General features: G+C 40.4%; 1 protein-coding gene across 1 annotated transcript in view; it reads right to left on the reverse strand.

The window, feature by feature from the left end:
* Myo10A (Myosin 10A) overlaps positions 1 to 22477 on the reverse strand; it is a 460053-nt gene that overhangs the window by 143548 nt on the left and 294028 nt on the right. Inside the window, exons 48-49 of the mRNA XM_068228601.1 lie at positions 22245 to 22360; positions 1400 to 1544 (exon numbers count right to left, since the gene is read on the reverse strand). Coding sequence (XP_068084702.1) covers positions 1400 to 1544; positions 22245 to 22360 — 261 coding nt within the window. The remainder of the gene's footprint in view (positions 1 to 1399; positions 1545 to 22244; positions 22361 to 22477) is intronic.

Here is a 22477-nt window from a genome sequence, read left to right on the forward strand (position 1 = left end):
CCTCATCAACTCCAGATTCTTTCTCCACCATAGCTACAGTTTCTTGGTCTCTTTGTAATTGATGTGAGTCAACTTCCATCCATTCGCTAATGTCATTTTCATTGTCATTTTCTCCTCTACGGGATCTTAACTACCCTACTGTAATTTTAAACACTAACTTATTTTATTAATGTAACTGCTAAAGAATTGACATTGCAAATTACAGTATGTACTGTACCGTAGAAACTATTTTCCTCAGACGGTTAAGGAGCTGGCCTTCTGACCCCAACTTGGCAGGTTTGGTGGTATTTGAAAGTGCTCAAATTAGTCAGCCTCGTGTAAGTAGACTTACTGGCACGTAAAAGAACTCCTGCGGGAGAAAATCCCGGCACCTAGACGTCTCCGGAAACCGTAAAATTAGTTAGCGGGACGTAAAAACAATAACATAATTATTAGAACATATTTTCCGGTTAATCCGAAAATTTCGTAATCCGAACAGACTCCGGTCCCCAATTACTTTGGATTAACGAGACTCTACTGTACATGCTCTTGGTTTACTATTTGCAGAATTTCAATAACCTAGGCACTAAAGTTTCTAATTTAAAAAAATATTTTATGACTGGGTGTTTCGAGATACAGCGGGAAGGGCTTGAACCAGGTGTCATTTTCAACTGAAACTTCACTGAACACTGTAATATGCATATAGGCATTGTTGTCATTACTGCCTACATCACGGCCTACACTGTCTTCATTTCTGTCACTTTCGATATCAGCATCACTGTCGCTTTCACTAATGACAATACTACGAGGTTTATTGTACTGTGGAATGTCATCGCTACACTCACTTCCTGTCTCTGATATAACATCACCAACATCATTATTACATGACCCTGATATAGCTACATCTTCATCAGACTCAATATAGTCGTCATTGGCACTGACTCTGTTAATATATTCAGCTAAATCGTCATTGTTCTCTAACACACCGTGCGCGGCAGAGGCCATTTGCCTACTCGCAAACTTTTACAGTGTACAGAATATAGGTAGCTTTGAAAAAAAAAAAAAATCTCCGTAAATAAGAAAGCAATTGGCACAATAGTTGTGGTAGATTTAGAAACTACAGGTTCCGAAGAGTCTAGGTCACCTGCACTGTGCTGCTATATGTCCGGAAACTAAGAACTACAAGCAAATACAAAACTGCTTGCGTAAGAAGCGCTATTGCGTTCCCGGCAATTTTCGCTCACAAGCCGAGGAACGCTTTTGCGTTCTCTGGTATTCTAAAGGTTAAAACTAAAATTATGAAAGGAATAACATTACAAAATAATTCTCAAACAATAACACAGAACCCCCTTACGAAAGACTGCGCTATCAATAATAATAAAGCAAGCATGCAGTAAAAAAGGGAAATAAAAACTCTTACCTTTTCACTCTCTATGATGTACCTCTCAATCATGGTATGTATTTGGTTGGCACGGTGAGTGTAGAGCAGGATTCGTGCTCCAGAGGTAAGAACTAACTGAACAGCACTGGCTTTGGGAACAGAGGTCTCCACGATTTCCTCGAAACTGTAAAGGGTGAAAACAATGTCACTGCAAAAAGAATTTGTAAAGACAATATACACATCAAATATGTATCCATTTTTCTGTAGTTTTGGCACTGTTATATCATTTAAAGTTATTAGGATATCTTAGTCAACAATGCAAGGTACTTAAGCCCCATTCACAATGCAAACGTAACGTAACGTAAACTTAAAATTAACGTTAACTTAGAAGTTAGCGGCCATCTTATCTAATGGGTCCATTCACAATGCGCCGACGTAAACTTAACTGCGAGTCCGTAAAATTAAGGGATTGCAAACTCCAAGCTCTTGCGGTTAATTTTACGTTAACTTTAAGAACCACCCAATCAGAGCAGAGGTAAACACTGTGTGTTGTGCACGATATAATGACTTCTTTCGACGAAACACTTGTAATTCTCTTTCAAAATAATCTTTGTGTATAGGCTATGTATTATAGAAGGAAAAAGAATTACAAATACGCTGTACCTAAAAATAATAGGTGGAAATTAATATCCTGTAGTAATGAAATCTGACAATAAATGGCGGGAGACAAGCTCGCAGCGCTGGCAAACGGACGAGAGAGAATCCCTGTCATAAATAAAACAGTGTCCCTGTATATTTTTCTTAACATTATGACGGACTACTATTTTACGAAAACGATATCATCCAAACAAATAGATCCAAACATCTCATCGGGGTGTGGTAGATAGGGTCATAGATGTCGGTAAAGGAGACCTTACATTTCTTTTTATTACAAAAGTGGAAGCAAATCGTAAGAAAGGCAAACAGTTCAGGTTTGATCCGCATGTCCAAAACGAACTGATGAAGGTCATTTCTTACAGTAGATTACCGAAATCGCCCTGAGATAACCTTCTTTGATTCAAGGGATGAACCCATTTTCTGCACCGTTATTTACATTGCCTTTTTCAGGTACCGTAGGCCTACACAGCTCCCAGGAGCAAAGCAATAGATGTTTGAAGTAATATGAATTCCGCTACCACGTTGTTTGATTCCATCGAAGTATTGAAATATAAAACTGCGAGATAGCCCAAAACCTGACTTCCGTACTAAATAACATGGTAGTGTTTTGATTGGCTGCTGTGTACTCTTTACGTTAATGTTACGTTCCTCCATTGTGAATACCACAAATTTTAAGTTAATTTTACGGTTACGTTACGTCGTTAAGTTTACGGTTACGTTTGCATTGTGAATGGGGCCTTAGAGTTTGTGAAGGTTGTGTGATAGCCTGTATGCATATGATATTTGCATTAGTGTATTTTTAATTTATTGAGGCTAAGTTTAGGAAAGAAGTGACCGTGGAAAATATATTCACTTTAATTCTCAGAGATACCAACAGGTGAAGTGTGAAATCACAAAAAATAATTTATAGGATAGCCAAGAATTGTACTGGTCAGGAGATGTAGCAAGAACTAAACAAAGAGATGTGCAGTACCGTAACTCAAGTCCACAGTGGGGATGGGAGTGTTAACGGGCTTCTAGTGTGAAAACCACGTGCTGAATGTGAGTAGCAATGGAAGCTGAGTGTAGGAGTTTGTTAGCAAGTTGGGTGGTAGGAAAGTTCTTCATAGCCAAAGTAGGGAAATAGTAACATGTTTAATTATTTGAAACAGGAAAACAGTGAAGAACCTGCTTATTTAATTCAACAGCGTGTGTCCCATGCTACAGGTATTCCAGTGAGCAGTGTTAAAAGAATTCTAAATGAAGGAGAGAAGTGTCTCCAAGAGGGAGACTCCCATTAAGAACACTAAAACTGACTTGGATGATTTTGACAGATGTGTAATTTGCAGGGCAGTAAATGAATACCACAGAACACGCAGAGAAAGGCCTGTCATTGAAATCATTATTACGTGATCTAAAGTCCAAAATTAATTTATCTGGTAGTAAATGGGCTTTGGGCCGGCCCCGTGGTGTAGGGGTACGGTGTCAGGACAGGGACTTTTACCTGGATCTGAGGGCTGGATCGAGGTCCACTCAGCCTACATCAGCCCTGTCCAACGCGGCGCCCGAGGTGCCCTCTTATGGTGCCCTTCGCAATTAATTTCCAAATTAAATTTTACTTAATATTTGAAAACAATACTTTTGCATTTCAATAAATATTCTTACTTTTCTCTTAAAAATACTGTCCTCAAAGTCAGGAAATTTGTTATATCCGTACCTCCAAATACACAAAGAGCTTTGAGTAAGCCATAAATGTGATCTAGGCCTAACTGACTCGTGTCCGCAATTAGTGAAGAGATAGAAGAAAGGTTCAGAAAGAGAGCTATTTGACATGTAAGTAGTTGCGACAAAGGGAAATCCTCCACAAACCTCTCATTGTGGTGGGGCTAGCGCCAGGTATAAGGCCCTCTCTACTCACGGAGCCAAATATAGCCGCATATTTATTCTGCCAAACAGAACCGCTTCCTTATGATTCACTTGATTGCAATGCCATAAACTACCTACCATGACAGAGTTTCACCAGGATGACAATGGGACACCCAATTTGCCCACAAAGCAACTTTAATCCCAACAAAGCTGTGCCGTAAACAATGAACAAACGATTTATGAAAGTCTTGCAATTGGAATGTTCCCAGTTTTTAGCTTTCAGGCGAACATTCAATATTACTTGTGAGCTTATGCAGGGCTTATGGAATACATTTTAAGTGCCTTGTGTTGTGATAAGTTGTACATTCAACATGTTTCGCGTGCTTTTTTTCATTACTATTTAAACTTTAAATCATTCAGTTTATAATCAGTTATATATCATTAAACATAACTCTTCTTAACATGGCTAAAAGGCAAAGAAATTATAACTAACAGTGAATGGGAGGACCAGTATTGCTTTATTGAAAACAAAGGAAAGTGTGTGTGCTTATTGTGTAATGCTAGCGTGTCTGTTCCTAAAAGAGGTAATGTACAGCGACATTTTTTGACTAATCACAAAAAATTTGACAGTGAATTTCCTGTTAATTCCTGGACTAAGAAAACACAGAGTGAAAGACCTAAAATCTAAATTAGCATTGCAACAATGTGCGTTTAAGAAGCCAGTTCAGCAAACGCTGAGACAATATTAAATAATGTGAGCCTCCCCATTATAACCATTTTGAACTGGCCCTGCGGCCTAGAATAATTTGTGTCAAACGGCTTACGCCAGCATACCATTTTTTAAGTTACTGTACGCAGCGGCCATCGTTTGGCCTGGTGTTGGTTGCGCATAACTGCGCATGCGCCGGCCTACTTCCAGGCAGTCTGGCTCCTTGCTCGCTTGCCGACGCGAGACAGTTCGCTTCAGTCAGCCATGACGCGTGCTTGTGTATTTGAGTGCTACACCATGGAGAGGTGGACTTCTAGAAAACCCCCGTGATACCTCCATTAACGGGGATTTTCCCCGTATGAACTAGTTGAAGACCTCCTGCCTTTTCTTCTGAGCATTTTTTGGATTTATTTTTTCGTCTGGATACTTCACAACGAGGTCTGGATGCCAGCGGTGTGACTGTATTTTCTTCGTCAACAATGTCAGGTTAAAATTCCTCTCATTTCTTCATCACCAAAGGTATGTACCAGTGTTTGAAATCATTCTAAACGTCGACCAGAAGAGAATTTTGATACTTTCGGAGATTTCTGGAAAAGTAAAAATAATAATAATAATAAATATTTGGACTTCGTCGTTAAATTAATATCAATTCGTGTGTGTGGTATCGGAAATCTGAAAAACAGTTTCGGCAACTAATCACAGTAATGTGGAAGGTTCACCATGAACTAAATTGGAATTATTAATTTAAAATTTTACTGATCTACTTTTGGCACTTAAATTGTAACCTTTTTGTAAACCAAGGTACAGTCCCCAAGGTACCGAGCTTTACCTTTCTTCGGATTTCTGTTTGCTTTCCTGTGTTTTGTTTTCTAATTTGTTTGGTATGTTTTCTCCCCCCCCCCCCCCCTTCTGGGGTTTTTGGGGTGAATTATTTTTCTCTAGCCTGGTTTCCTCCGTGTTTTAGGAGGCGTTGCTTTGTTTAGCGGTTACCTTGGCAACGGTTCGTGTGTGGATTGTTGTCGGGTTAAGAGTTGTCTGGCGTGTTGAGCCTGTGTGGATCTTGAATTATATATTTTTCGGGATCGAGTGTATCGTTGACTGTTTAAATTAATTTATTTATTTTCTCCTCCTTATATGTTGTGTTACCATTTCCTTGCCCCGCGTGAGGAGGTATTTTAACGTAAAATTCTGTTTGTCTTGGAAACTGTCCTTGGTGGAAACTGAACGATTTCAAATTTGGTAATTATGAGAAGATCCATTTTATTGAATAATTGTTAACTTAATATTTTTTTAAAAAAAATTTATTTAACTATCCGTGATCGATCACATTTAATTTAAAGGTAACATTTATGTAAGAAAGTCTATTGGTTTTCCGTTGTTTTCTGATCACATTTAATTAGGTACGGAGGTCACCCTTTCTTTCTTGTTGTTTTCATCAAGTTCTCTATTTATTATCTGTTAAAGAGTATTTATTTTTCATTAATTGTTATTTAGTAATGAATTAATTTTCTTTTAAACCCCACCTGGGTATATTCTAATTTATTTTACTTATTGTTAATTTCCTTTTCCATTTTTCAACCTTACGTTGATTTTATTTACATTTTGGCATTACGTTTTAAAAATAAACTTAGGCTTTATCATCTTAATGACTTGGTTTGTTACCTACCTTTTGCCCTTCCATTAAATTTTTTTTTTTCAACTTAATTGAAGTGTCGGTTTTCATTCGCCACGTTCGGTGGAGCACTGCCACCGTTTTTCTTGTGCATTTATTTCCACGGCCTTTAAGTCGTCTTCCTTCGCTGTTTCCGGTAAGTTTTTCCATGGTTTCTTGTTTTTTTATATTGTGACTGTACTTGTTGTTCCTCTTCTTGTGCCCATCTTCACCCTTCCTCGTGTTCGCTATAACTCCCATTTTGGGGCGGGCACGCTAACAACCTTCTCGCCAGGGTCTCCATCTATCTCTCTCTCTCTCTCTCTCTCTCTCTCTTCCTCTCTCTTCTTCTCTCACCCTGGTGGGTAAGGTTATTCACCTCATCACTCCTAGGTGGTACCGGGGACCTAGAGGGTGGTGAGCGGTGAGAGTGGTATCAGAGCGGTGGTTGTTTGTTGTTCCACTGTTGTTGCTCTGCTGCCTAATCTCTGTTGTTCCTGCCTTGCGCAACCTAACTTTCCTCCCCTCCTACCCTTGCTTGGTGCAGTGCTGTGGCGAATGTTGGTGGATGGAAACCAAAAATTGAAAAACTAAAAGTGTTATTGTCAATAACTATTGTAAAAGGGAGTGCAAGGATCTTGTGTAATTTTTTGATTATTTTGTTCCATGTTTGCTACCATGGCGCGTGCCGTTACGAACCCCTCCTTCCTGCGTCGTGCCGAATTGGAGTACGAGTTATCCATTCGTGGCCTTGAACCTGCCCGTACTGTTGCCGAGTGCGCTGCCTTGCTATCAGCCAACTCCCAGGTCCCCATTAATGTATTTTCTATTGACAGGAGTCGAGTGGGTGAGTACCTTAACCTGATCTGTGACAATCTTAACGAAATTAATATTATTCGCGAAGAGTTTATTGAATTGCCTCCGTCCAAAGCCCAAGTAAACCGGCTGAGGGCCAGAGCTGACCACTACTCGGGTCGAATTCTGGATTTATTATCTATTAAGCCTGATTCTGTTTTTGTGTCAGAATGTGCTAGATTGTTAACGGTGGTTTCTGGCATCACCTCTGATCTAGATTTGCTGTTGATTAACAGAGATATGGAGAATTGTTCTATTTCTACTGGACTTAACCCTACTGTACCCACCCCGAGTGTCCCTTCCCACCAAATTGCGTCCTCGACCCATGCCCAAGGTCAGTGCTGTGTGACTGCTCCTTTACTGGAAACCTTAGTCTCTAAGCTAAATTCGGCGTCATCGCCTAACTGTTTAAAGGAAGTCTTTCGGGGAGTGAAGTCCTTTTCTGTAAATTCTATCGATGAGTGTATTCGATTCCTTCGGTTTCTGGTGGAGTTAACCGAGACTGGTAATGTGTACTCAGTCGATGATTTGGGGATTTTCCGCGCCCTCTTCCCTCATTGTGAAGGGATTCTAAAGAGAGAAATTTCTGAAGCTATCTCTAAGAATTTATCGATTAGTACCTTTCATGAACTTGTCCTTTCCAAATTTATTCCCTCTCTTGCTCTCCAAAGTCTTGTGCCCCAACACTGTTTCCGGACTCAGTTCCTGCATGAGAACTTGCTAACTTATGTGCTGGACCTGCGATTCTTTTGCAAGGTTTTTAGAATTTCTGTGCCAGAATGTGAAATGGTCTCTAGAATTTTAAAAGGAATATCTCCTGCGTACCGCTCCTATCTTTCCTTAACCCGTTGCCCTACTACCTTTCAAGAATTGGAAGAGGCCTGTTCCTTTGCTGAAGATGTCAAACATGGGGATGCCTCCAGACCTGTGAATTTCCCTCCCCCTACTACTACCAATTGTCCCGTCCTTCCGTCAACACCTAAGGTAGTGAATGCCCGTAAATGTTACAACTGTGGGTCCCGAAATCATCTAAGAAATTCCTGCCCTGACGTTAGACGTGGTCCAGGCGCTTGCTATTCCTGTGGCTCTAGACAGCATGTTAAAAGAAATTGCCCCTTGGTAGACAGAAATGGTACTCAATGACTAGAATGGGAAAGGGCAAAGTCTGCCAATTCTAAGTTTGTAAACCCTGAATCTCGTAAGAAACCGGTGTGTCCCCCTAGGTGCAATAGTATTTCTGCTCATGCCCCCTCCTCTGGCACGTGCACATTTGTCGAAGTCAACAATGAACCCGTAGATGCCCTTCTTGATACTGGAAGCGCAGTATGCTTGATGAATTATGCCTGGTATTGTCAAAAGAAATCCTCGTGTAAACTTCCGGAAATAAAACCCACTAACTTAAGATGCGTTTCGGCTAATTGTCAGTTCTTAAATATTTTGGGGACTGTGAAGGTCAAGTTGAGGATTGGGAATTTCACTTGGAAGATCAAGTGTTTGGTGACATCCAATTTATCATGTAACATTATTCTGGGTACCAATTTTCTATCTTGGGCTGGTGTCGTTTTGGATCCTCAGTGTCGAAATTTCTTTTTTAAATTTTCTCCTGACCTGAAATTTGAATTGATTAACGTTCCCTTGAAAATGCCTAAAGTTTTGTGTGTGGGTTACCCTGAGTCAGATGAGTCTAGTGACATCGATCGGCTTGACCTGAATCATTTAGGAGATGCCGAAGCACGGCAAGTTCGTGATCTTTGCAGGGAATTTCCCGATGTGTTCACTAGCAAGTTAGGCTTGACCAACGTACTCGAGTATGACATTGAGTTGTCTAACCTGCAGCCTGTTCGATCCCCTCCTTATCGCCTTTCCCCACCTCGTATGTTGGAATTAAAGAAAATCATTGAGCAAATGGAAAGAGACGGAGTGATCAGACCTTCGACTTCCCCGTATGCGTCCCCTGTGTTCTTGGTACCCAAACCTTCTGGTGGTTATCGTGCTGTGATTGACTATAGGTCTCTAAATAGTAAGATTGTACTCCAATCTATTCCCCTACCCGACCTTCATACTTGTTTTGGATGGTTCTCAGGTGCGAAATTTTTCACTGTCCTGGATTTGAACCAGGCTTATTACCAAGTGCCTTTATCGAAGAGATCAATTCCCCTCACTGCCTTCATCACCGACTGGAACTTGTATGAGTTCCTCAGACTTCCGTTCGGGCTAAGCTGTGGAGCAGCTGTGTTGTCAAGGTTGTTAAATTCCATTCTCTCTGACATTAAGTTCAGCTATGTCTTTAATTACCTGGACGATTTATTAATTTATTCGAATACCTTCGAGGAACATATGGTGCACGTTAGGGAAGTATTGCTACGGTTAAGGAAAGCCGGCCTTACAGTGAAGTTATCAAAGGTAGCTTTCGCCAGACCCAACATGTCTTTCTTGGGACATGTAGTTTCTTCTGAAGGCGTTTCCATAGATCATTCCAGAACTCAAGCCATTAGGGATTTTCCACCTCCCAAAGATGTCAAGGGCGTTGCTCGATTCATTGGTATGGTCAATTTCTTTAGAAAATTCATCCCTAACTTTGCTGAAGTGGCTGCCCCGTTGAACGACCTTAGGAAAAAGAATGTAAAATTTACTTGGGGTAAAGCCCAGGAGGAAGCTTTTAATTCATTGAAGGTCGCACTGATTAATGCACCTTTGTTAGCTATTCCCGATTTCGAGAAACGTTTCATTGTCCAAACTGATGCCTCTGGGCGTGCTATTGCTGGCGTTCTGTTACAAGAACATGAAGATGGGCGTAGGCCCGTGGCCTACGTATCTAGGGTCCTCAATGATCTGGAGTCTAAGTACTCCATTTATGAACTAGAGTGTCTAGCTGTGCTGTTTGCTCTGGAAAAATTTCGATCATTCATTGAACACGTCAACTTTGATCTGGAAACCGACAATCAGGCTCTTTCTTGGGTGTTGAACCGACCCAAAAGGACCGGTAGGATAACTAGATGGGCATTACGGATCTCATCCTTTAATTTCAATGTTCGCCACATTCGTGGGTCTGAGAACGTCATCGCCGATGGCTTGAGCAGGATGTTTGATGGTCATCCTTGTGCGGAAGCCAACCCATGTGTCGATGAGCTTGCTGTCAATACCGTTGGAGTTAGTGCCATCCTCACCGACTCCCCATTGCTATATCAAGAAATTGGAGATCATAAAAAAACTGATCCGGATCTGAAAAGGATCATTGATACAATCAGTAGCGGGATCGAAGTGAAACCTTACTCCTTATCTAAGGGTGTTCTCTGTTGTAAGGGTCGCAAGGACCATAATTCCAAAATTGTCGTTCCTAAGGTTCTGGTACCGGTCATTTTCAAGTATTACCACTGTTCACCCCTTGGCGGTCATCTAGGAAATTTCAAAACTCGTTTGAAAATCAGGCAATTCTTTGTTTGGAAGAAAATGGATAGTGATATCAGGAACATGGTCAAATCTTGTAAATCTTGCGCCATCAGCAAACCTAATTTGAATAACCGGGTGGGATTAATGTCTTCATCACAAGCTTCGCGCCCCATGGAACGACTGTTCATAGATTTCGTAGGACCCCTCCCCCGATCTTCCTTGGGAAACACCCACATTTTTGTCTGTATTGATGCCTTCTCCCGGTTCTGTTGGATCTTTCCCACCAGGTCCACTAATTCACGTACCTCTATCTCCTGTCTAAATTCCATCTTTGCATCCTTTGGCCCACCTAAGTTCTTAGTATCTGACAACGCTAGTTCTTTCACCAGTAACTCCTTCAAAAGGTATCTGTTTGAGTTGGGCATTTCACATGTCACCACTATTCCATACCATCCAAATCCTTCTTATGCAGAGAGGTTGAATCGGAACTTAAAATCTGCGTTGATAGCGTATCATCATGACAACCAGTCCAAATGGGACTCCTGTCTGCATTGGTTGGCACATGCTTTCAATTCCGCTACTCATGAGTCCCATGGTAAGACGCCTATGTCTTTAATGTTTGGCTATACTCCGTACTCCCCTATGTCTAACCTGCTATGTATTGAGGATCTTCTCCCAGACCTATCTAGGCCTAATGATGTTCAAAAGATCTGGAACGAAGCAAAAAGGAATCTAGCTGTGTCATACGAAAAGGTCAAAAGGCAGTACAATAAAGGTAGGAAACCGTCAAAATTCAATGTTGGTGATCTCGTGTATGTTAAGTGCTACCCAATGAGTAAAGCTGTGAATAAGTTTTCGGCAAAACTTGCCCCTAGGTACCAAGGCTCGTGCACGGTATTGGAGTTCTTGTCTCCCGTTTCAATTTTGGTAAGTGACCCTGTAGCAAAACGTATTAGGCGCGTTCATGTTTCTCAAATTAAACCCGGTTGATCTGGCAAATCGTACCGCATCTTCCGCTGGATGGACGCACCTTTGGTAACTGACCTGTATCGTTAGTGAATTTAGCACACATACTGTGGGATGGCGAGCGAGTCAATCTGGTCCTTTCTGTGCCTCGTGTTGGTGACTCTAATTTAGTACTTCTCGTATATTACTGTTTCTAGGTGTGGATTCTTGTAGTTAGAAATTGTCTTTCCTTAATTGTCTTGTGATGGTGGTATTAATTAATACCATTGGAATTGATATACTCGTTATCTAACCTTATGCTTATGTGGTGCGCTAACGAAGTTCCTTTGGGGAAATCTGATGACATCTAACTTAAATTGTGCTTTGTTGTCCCTCTGTTTTCTCTAGGCTTATGTAATTTCAAAGATCTGATTCTTCTGTGGCTCCGCATCAGATTCCTTCCGCTGAACCCTTCGATCATCTTGTGACTTAATCATTGCTGAGCTATGGTGTGCCTGGGATGGAATGTAAGGGAGTGTGTCTGGTGCCTGAGTGTTTACCATTTTGTCATCCTTTCATAGTGTGCGTGTGTCTGAAGATGTGTGGTGCTTAGTCATGATTGGGTTGCTATTTGTGCCTTTTTAGTATTGTACGATTTCTGATTGTGGTGTGTTTCGATCTATTGGTGTCGGAAAAGTTCCCTGCTTGCCTTCTGCATGGACTCCGTGTCTTAAAGGTGTTTCTGTTCCGGATACTGATGTTTGTATTCATCCATGATTGAGAGATCTGACACTCCTACTTTTGGGCACTCTTCGCGGCTGTTCTAAAGGTGGTTTTCTATGCGTGAACCCTCTATATTATTTTTCCTGTAATGGGTTTTTGGGCTGAATTTATCTTCCTAACCTTTTGGTTTTGGGGTTATGTAGAAAATCTGTCTCCGATTTTTCCTGTGGGCGTTCGGTTGGTGCACTCCTGCCAGCATTATGGTTGTATCTCCTGTGTTGTAACTTGGTAATGTTGTTGTGGGTTGTTTGGACCCTTTTGAATTGTGGACGGTTGGTAACGTAGTGTAATTTTCCTTATCTACCGGTTGGCGTGTGGAGTTTTCGGTGGTACTGTCGGACTTCCTTCCTGAGGATATTTCTCCTTGTGTGCTTCTGTGGGATGGACCTAGTCCTTAATCTGTACCTGGTTTGCTGTTGTAATTTCTGCTTTGTATTGTGCTGTTAGGTTGTGGTCTGTGAGCACGCGTTGAGGATAGTTATCCTTTACCTCTCTATTGATAACCCGTGCTGCTAGCTTGTCATTATTTAGGTAATCGTGTTTGGATTACGTTGTTTGGCTGTCAAGACACCTTGGTTGGGATGCGATTTGTCCTTTAATTTACCTCTGTGTCACGGTACATTTGGTTGTTGGTTTGGTATCCACTACTCCGAAGAAGCACACCTTAGGGTGGGCCATTCTTAGTTATCTCTTGGCTCTGGGATTTTCGACTTGTTCTTCCTCACGCAGAATTAGGTTCGTGGTTACTATTCTGTACCATGTTGCCCGGTGCATTTATTTTGGGTAGTTGTACCTTGATGTGGCCGTTGTGGATGACTGACTGATCGCGATTTTTCCATCTGGTAACCTATAGGAGTCTCCCGATTGCCCATCGATACTACTCTTGCCTGTCTTACCTCTCGGTAACTCGAGTGGTTTCTGCGTCCCTTCTCTCTGATGGTTTTCCGTTGGTCTGTTCAAAAATTAGTTTTCTATGCTTGAGTCCTTACCTGTGTTTTGTTGGTGATCCTGGATAAGTTGCCGATCCCAGTGTGGTTTGTATTTTGCTCAACCCCTCGTTCTTGACCCTTGGACTGATTGACGAGTTCGCCACTCTGTGGTTGTGTGTGTGTCACTCCAATATCTAAAAGTGTAATTTGATAGGTCATTCATGTGTCCTCTTAGTTTAACGTCTGGTATTCTAAACCATATGTTCCAAGGACGTCTATTCTTTGGAGTGGTCCTGTACCTTTACTTATATATTTTTCTTGTGGGTGATTTGTGCTTGAGTAATATTACTGATTTCCCTTCCGTTATGTTCTTGATCCTTAGGGATATCTGTCTTTGTCCTAGTTGGTATTATGTGCTGGATTGTACCCTATATTTCTATGTGTTCTTGTTCATTGTTTCTCTACGTGTCTTGGCTAAGTGTCCTTCGTGGCAGTGTAACATGGTGTATTTTATGTAGTTTCCCTTTGATTTCTTAATTGTCGTTGTATGGACCCTTCGTTTCCTTTGGTACTATATTGGACCAAGTGGAGAGCTCTGGGCTTCAGCTAGTTTGTTGGTAACTAGCCTATGTAAAGTTAATTGGCGGATCTGTGGATCCTGTAACTGAATACTCACCTACTTTAATTTCCTGATTTGTTTTTTTGTTCCTCCCTCTTCTTGTAGTTTTGCCCCCATCCTGGTCTTCCAGCGCGTTTTATTCCCCGGTTGTCTCCCTTTGCAACACAAGATCATGCATTTCCTTAATATCAAAGGAGACTTGTAAAGGTATTCATGCATTAAAAATTAATTTACCACCGTGCTTGAGAAAATAACCTGGATGCGTGGACTTATAATCATGTGGTTTTGTTTAATTTTGGTCAGTATATCCGTGATTAGTGTGGGAGTTGCCAAACCTCAAGGTGAACTGCGTCATGTGTCATAAACTGTATCATTGTGTGATGCATTGAAAACATGTGTATTAGGTGAACCTGAAACGTTGGTGAACTCTGGTCATTGTGCTCTCTATTTGATGACAAACATTACTCTGGTGATTTTCCGAGTGCTCGGTTAACGTTTCTGGACACTGATGTTGATCGCACCCGCCAATTATTTCTAAAAACTATGTGATATGGAACTGTGTCTTGGACTATTAACCTGGTCATGTGAACTCCTAACTAAAATTAGTTAATCTTGGTGGTCGTTTTCTGTTGGACAACTTCGCCCAAATTTAGTATATGTGTGACCACCACATCATTGATGGCATGTGCATGAGATTTTGTCGTCGATTCGGGGCGGGAGGGCTGAGACAATATTAAATAATGTGAGCCTCCCCATTATAACCATTTTGAACTGGCCCTGCGGCCTAGAATAATTTGTGTCAAACGGCTTACGCCAGCATACCATTTTTTAAGTTACTGTACGCAGCGGCCATCGTTTGGCCTGGTGTTGGTTGCGCATAACTGCGCATGCGCCGGCCTACTTCCAGGCAGTCTGGCTCCTTGCTCGCTTGCCGACGCGAGACAGTTCGCTTCAGTCAGCCATGACGCGTGCTTGTGTATTTGAGTGCTACACCATGGAGAGGTGGACTTCTAGAAAACCCCCGTGATACCTCCATTAACGGGGATTTTCCCCGTATGAACTAGTTGAAGACCTCCTGCCTTTTCTTCTGAGCATTTTTTGGATTTATTTTTTCGTCTGGATACTTCACAACGAGGTCTGGATGCCAGCGGTGTGACTGTATTTTCTTCGTCAACAATGTCAGGTTAAAATTCCTCTCATTTCTTCATCACCAAAGGTATGTACCAGTGTTTGAAATCATTCTAAACGTCGACCAGAAGAGAATTTTGATACTTTCGGAGATTTCTGGAAAAGTAAAAATAATAATAATAATAAATATTTGGACTTCGTCGTTAAATTAATATCAATTCGTGTGTGTGGTATCGGAAATCTGAAAAACAGTTTCGGCAACTAATCACAGTAATGTGGAAGGTTCACCATGAACTAAATTGGAATTATTAATTTAAAATTTTACTGATCTACTTTTGGCACTTAAATTGTAACCTTTTTGTAAACCAAGGTACAGTCCCCAAGGTACCGAGCTTTACCTTTCTTCGGATTTCTGTTTGCTTTCCTGTGTTTTGTTTTCTAATTTGTTTGGTATGTTTTCTCCCCCCCCCCCTTCTGGGGTTTTTGGGGTGAATTATTTTTCTCTAGCCTGGTTTCCTCCGTGTTTTAGGAGGCGTTGCTTTGTTTAGCGGTTACCTTGGCAACGGTTCGTGTGTGGATTGTTGTCGGGTTAAGAGTTGTCTGGCGTGTTGAGCCTGTGTGGATCTTGAATTATATATTTTTCGGGATCGAGTGTATCGTTGACTGTTTAAATTAATTTATTTATTTTCTCCTCCTTATATGTTGTGTTACCATTTCCTTGCCCCGCGTGAGGAGGTATTTTAACGTAAAATTCTGTTTGTCTTGGAAACTGTCCTTGGTGGAAACTGAACGATTTCAAATTTGGTAATTATGAGAAGATCCATTTTATTGAATAATTGTTAACTTAATATTTTTTTAAAAAAAATTTATTTAACTATCCGTGATCGATCACATTTAATTTAAAGGTAACATTTATGTAAGAAAGTCTATTGGTTTTCCGTTGTTTTCTGATCACATTTAATTAGGTACGGAGGTCACCCTTTCTTTCTTGTTGTTTTCATCAAGTTCTCTATTTATTATCTGTTAAAGAGTATTTATTTTTCATTAATTGTTATTTAGTAATGAATTAATTTTCTTTTAAACCCCACCTGGGTATATTCTAATTTATTTTACTTATTGTTAATTTCCTTTTCCATTTTTCAACCTTACGTTGATTTTATTTACATTTTGGCATTACGTTTTAAAAATAAACTTAGGCTTTATCATCTTAATGACTTGGTTTGTTACCTACCTTTTGCCCTTCCATTAAATTTTTTTTTTTCAACTTAATTGAAGTGTCGGTTTTCATTCGCCACGTTCGGTGGAGCACTGCCACCGTTTTTCTTGTGCATTTATTTCCACGGCCTTTAAGTCGTCTTCCTTCGCTGTTTCCGGTAAGTTTTTCCATGGTTTCTTGTTTTTTTATATTGTGACTGTACTTGTTGTTCCTCTTCTTGTGCCCATCTTCACCCTTCCTCGTGTTCGCTATAACTCCCATTTTGGGGCGGGCACGCTAACAACCTTCTCGCCAGGGTCTCCATCTATCTCTCTCTCTCTCTCTCTCTCTCTCTCTCTCTTCCTCTCTCTTCTTCTCTCACCCTGGTGGGTAAGGTTATTCACCTCATCACTCCTAGGTGGTACCGGGGACCTAGAGGGTGGTGAGTGGTGAGAACGCGTAACGTGACAATAGCTTCTTACAAAGTTTGTTACGTCCTAGCTAAAAGGAAAAAAAAAAGCTTTCAGTGATGGGGAAGTAGTGAAAGAAGCTATGCTAAATGCCGCTGAATCTCTGTTCGAATCTCACAAAGATAAATCTGAATTGATATCTTCAATCAAAGGACTTCAGTTATCTCACCAAACTGTTGCTAGGCGGGTTGAACAGATTTCTAATAATATGGAATCTCAATTACATCAGGATTTGAAATCGTGTGAACATGTTTCACTCCAGTTTGATGAAAGTGCTGATATGTCTGACACTGCTGAGTTGTATGTATTTGCTAGAATGGTTTTTAATGATTTTACAGCAAAGGAAGAATTTGTCAAGCTATTGCCACTTCAGGGACATACTAGGGGAGAAGACATATTTAATGCTTTCGTTATATTCACCAAAGAGAGTAACTACCACTGTCAAAGCTTGTCGCTATAACAACAGATAGGGCACAGTCTATGATTGTTAGAAATAATGGATTTCTTTCTCTTTGCGCTAAGGATGAATTATTTCCAAAATTTCTTTCATATCATTGTATTGTTCACCAAGAAGCTTCATGCGCAAATGTTTTAAAGTTCGATCATGTCATGAAAATTGTAACTCATGTCGTGAATTATATAAGATCGTCATATACTCGTCATCGATTGTTCAGAAATATTTTAAGTATGTCAGATTTGGAGTATGGTGACGTCATCCTTCATGTAGACATAAGGTAGCTTAGTAGGGGGAAAAAACTTGAACGGTTTTGCTGCATGTTGGATGAGATACGAGACTTTATGAAATCATCTCCTGGGAAATATTATCATGAACTTGATGATATATCTTGGCTAATCGAATTAGCATTCTTGGCAGACATCACCTCAAAATTAAATGAGTTAAATCTCGAATTGCAAGGAAAAGATCATAATATTTCAGGTATGATAAGTATTGTCAATGCATTTGAAAAGAAACTTAAGGTATGGATTGTCCATTTAAATAGCAATTCCCTTTCACATTTTCCAAATTTGAAATCTATGGCAGATACAGTAAATAGCGGCAAGCGTGATTTTTTATCTTGCTAAACATCTTGAAATTCTTGGGACCGAATTCGGTAGCAGATTTAGCCAGTTTTCAATGCTTGAACCAGTGATCATGTTTGTCAATAATCCCTTCGCTTCTGTTGACGTTTGTGAGCTTGGAGGGAGGGTGTGTGAAATATTCGAAAATTATAATCCTAAAGAATTAGAAATGGAAATTTTAAGCCTTCAGTCAGACCTTTCTTTGAAATCCTCCTACGCAACATGTGGCTATTTCTGGGCTCTGGTAGGCGGTAAAAAAATATCCCATTAACCGCAGTGTTGCTCTGAAGATGCAATCTTGTTTTGGTTCAACCTATCTTTGTTAAGTCGCGTTTTCGACTAAGAATGTAATAAAAAACAAATACCGATCCTGCCTGACAGACTCACATTTGGATTATGCGTTAAGAGCAGCCTGTTCCAGTTATACACCCGACTTTCCTCAACTTGCAGCAAGCATGCAGTGCCAGATTTTACATTAATTATGTGAGTAAATATATTTTCATATCATTTTTAATTCTAGATTTATTATTATTATTATTATTATTATTATTATTATTATTATTATTATTATAATATAGACATTGTAATACCGATAACAGTAGTCGAATTAGTGGAATCGTATCTGGCGCTCGCATACCCTTAGTTATCATGTGAATGTGCTCACGTAGAAACGAACGTTGGACAGCCCTGGCCTACACGATTACAACTGAGGAGCCATCTGATGGTGAGATGGCGGCCCCAGTCTAGAAAGCCAAGAATAACGGTCGAGAGGACTCGTCGTGCTGACCACACTACACCTCATAATCTACAGGCCCTCGGGCTGAACAGCGGTCGCTTGGTGGGCCATGGCCCTTTGGGGCTGTTGCACCATGGGGGAAATGGGCTTTGGGGAGGTTCCAGATGGTGAAAAGCTGAATAACATGAAAGTACTGATCGAGAAACTTGAAATTTAGTATTTGCTTATAAAGTACCTACATTCCTTAGCATTATATAGAAATGAAGTGCAACCTATTATCTATATGAATGAGATGTATGTTCATGCATGGCACACTAAGGACCATACATGGAGTGATAATCAGAACATGGGCCTTCTAGCTCCGGTTTCTAACGGCTGTCATTGTTCATCCAGGTGGGGAAGAGGGTTTTGTCCCCAACGCTCTCCTGATATTTAAATCGGGCACAAATACTGGAGATTACCATGACAATATGAGCTTTATGAATTACAAGAAGTGGCTGAAAACTAAATTAAAACCCAACCTTTCTGTTAAATCTGCCTTAGTGATTGATAATGTCCTTACTACAATATTCAAATTAACCCTGCACCAAATTCCTCTTCCAAAAAAAAAATTGACTGGCTTATAACCAATGGAATTCCTTTTGACTCCAAAATATACAAACCAGAACTATACTCTCTTGACTGTCCACAAAAAACCTGATTTTAAAAAGTAAAATTGATGTTCTTCTTGCTGAACGTGGCCACTCTGTTCTAAGACTTTCCACTTATCACCCAGATTTAAATCCTAAAGAGTTAATTTGGAGTTGAGTAAAGGAATATGTAGCAAAAAGAAATGTGCACAGCTATGTGACTAGTGGTTGAGAAATGTTCACCTATAACAGCTGAAAACTGGTCTTCAAGACACTGACGAATTCAACAGACAGAGGAAACTTACGGGGCTCAAGAACTGCACAATGATTCCATAATGACCAGTTAATAATTAACTTGGGTAGAAACAGCAACAGCGATAGCAACACAGATAACAATAAAGGAGACAACGATGATGGAAATGAGAGTGACGACGGGATGAGCAGCATCAGGGTTTTATAGATCCAAGGAATTAATCGTCACCAGTGAGTATCATAATTTCTTAAATGCATGTTTTATTTGCATCCGGTGCATAACAATATGGAAATTGTATATTGTTGCTTCATTTCACGGGCTAGGGACATCGTAGGTCATCATTTGATATGATGATGATGATGATGATGATGATGATGAAAATGAAAATCCACAGCCTGTTTCCAGTCATTCGACTGGGTCAGGAATGGAATGAATGAAGCCCTCATCTAGCGGTGAGGATAGGAATTGCGTCGGCTGCCGAAGCCTGTCACACTCCTCTGGGGCAATGATTAATGAATGACAGATGAAAGGAAATGATATTGGTGAGTGTTGCTGGAATGAAATAGGACAGGGAAACCGGAGTACCCAGAGAAAAACCTGTCCTGCCTCCACTTTGTCCAGTATAAACTCACATGGAGTGACCGTGATGATGATGATGATGATGATGATGATGATGATGTAATGCTTTTAACGTACCACAAACTACATTTACGTTGGGTTTTTTTTTTGGAGACTCTGAGGTACTGGAGATTTGTGTGTCATATCTGAGCATTTTCAGAATATGAGACTGAGCCGGGATCGAACCCACCAACTTGAGCTCTGAAAGCTAGTGCTCTACCATCCGAGCCACCCACCCTGAAACATAGGTTATTCTCTGGCTGGAGTCATTCAGCATTTCTATGTGGTTCCCTTGCACGTTGCTCTGCTATTATTTTCATAGTTGCAAGCAATACCAGCTGTGGCAGGATAGTGGTATGTGCATTACACTTGCAAAAATAGCACAGCGATTTCCCCATAGTTACAATACACATCATAGTTTCCACATTTTATAAGTCGCTTATTTTCAAGGAGCACCAGTCGTTCTTCCCTTCATTCTCCTCTCTAGCATGTCATCGCAGTCGAGTCTGAGGCAAGCGGGCAGGCAAGTACCTTCGCCTATGTGCATGTTTGGTTCATGCTAGACCTCCCGTCCTGTATTTTAACTGCTGTACTTCTCTTCCCAACTGTATTACAAGAGAGCAAATTTACCTTATTCTAGTACATCAAATTACTCTTTCATTTTGACATAGCTGGGGACAGAAACCAAGCCAAAAGCCATTCTTGGGCCTTGTGGCAGCTTTGTAGTTTGAAATGTTCCATCTTTCACAATTTTATATCAGTCCCTCTCCACCATTTTTCACAGCCTGTTAATCACAGCTGCTTGATCTCTCAGGTCGTAAAGACACTTAGTTAATATAATCCCACCAAACGACAACATATGGGATAAAGTGATGTTGTTTAAATTTGTTCTCAAAGCATAGAAGTGCACCCTTTTTGTTGGCAAGGAATAAGTAAACCTCTGCATATCAACTAGCTAAGAAATTTCTACGATAACGTGCTTCGTTTTGGTCATTGGGAATTTGAAAATTTTCAGCCAACTGTTGGCGTCAACAAGTGTACTTGCCAAGTAATTGTCGACTCACAATTACGGAGCTTTTTCCTGGTGTTCCCACCTAATCAATACTATTTATGTTATCAAATTAATTGATTAACATCTAAATTACAATACTAGTTTCAATTCATGGATCATCCTCAGTTGTTTACATTAATAATTAGTTATAATAATTTCATGTGGCTATTTCTAGCCGAGTGCAGCCCTTTGTAAGGCAGACAGACCCTCCGATGAGGGTGGGCGACATCTGCCATGTGTAGGCAACTGCGTGTTATTGAGGTAGAGGTTGACACCACGCTTTATGCAAATTGACAGTTCACAATATCCTTTCTGTCACTTCAATTTCCACAAATTTCAAGGTTATTTCCCTGGAAAATTGTGTCATAAAAGTTGAACAAGAGAAAGTTAAGCAGTCGGTGGGTTTCGAAGATGCTGACTGAGGAACACCAAATGAAGAAATGCACCAGTGCTTTCACGTTTTTAACCCGGTACCATGAGCAAGGTGATGGATTATAGAGCCATTTCATCACAGGGGATAAGACATGGGTGTCCCATGTGACTACAGAATCCAAACAGCAATCAATGGACAGGTGGCACATGTCATCTCTGACAAAAGTGAAATTCAAGCAGACTTTCTCAGCTCACGCGATTATGGCATCCTTGATTTGGGACAGACGTGGTATTCTGTAGGTCAACTTCATATCACCAGAGACAACAATCAATGCAGCTGTGTACTGTGCGACCTTACAAAACTTTGTTGCATAATCCAGAATAAATGCTGCGGCTTTGTTTACCAGAGTGCTGTTGTTTCATGACAATACACGACCTCACTATGCAGCTCGAATGCAAGCTCACATTGAATCGTTTGGTAGGCAGAAATCTTATCACCCTCTCCTACAGCCCTGACCCTGCACCTAGTGACACCATCTCTTCCTTCAGAGGTTCCTTGGCAGCAAGCATTTCCACACCAACAAGGAAGCAAAGAAAGGTGTGGACATGGACCTCACTGCAAGTGGCACACATCTATGATGAGGGTTTACAAAAATGTATCTCACAATATGACAAATGTTTGAATAAAAATGGAGACTAAGAGGAAAAGTAGCTGAATGTGTGTAGAAATGGATGAAATATAAATTGCCCAAAAATATTCAGTAGTTTTTATTTTATTGCCAAATGGCACTTACTTAAAAATAGCCTTTGTTTGAAGTTTGGATGGATAGTATGGTTGTATTTATTCCTTACTTTCAGCACAAATATGTTTTAAGTTCTGGAGACATAGTATTATGATTCCTAAAATAACTTGTTAAAAGAACTAGAAGTAAAGAAGTAAGAAATATGACAATTTATCATGGCACTAACCTGATTGTATCCAGCACCTGTAGATAATCATCAGGTACACTCTTTTCACGTCGTACAAGGCGAACACCAGAGTGTGAGACAGCTAAGTGCTGGACAGCAGGATGTTGATGGCCACCCTAGAAAAAGTAAGATTTGTGACACAATCACATATTTTTAATAAATTTTGGTTTTGTAATCAGGATAACATTTCTGATACAACCTCTTCATAGCTTAGAAAGATACAGTCACTTTAA

Source organism: Anabrus simplex, chromosome 7 (genome assembly GCF_040414725.1).
Source record: "Anabrus simplex isolate iqAnaSimp1 chromosome 7, ASM4041472v1, whole genome shotgun sequence".
NCBI lineage: Eukaryota > Metazoa > Arthropoda > Insecta > Orthoptera > Tettigoniidae > Anabrus > Anabrus simplex.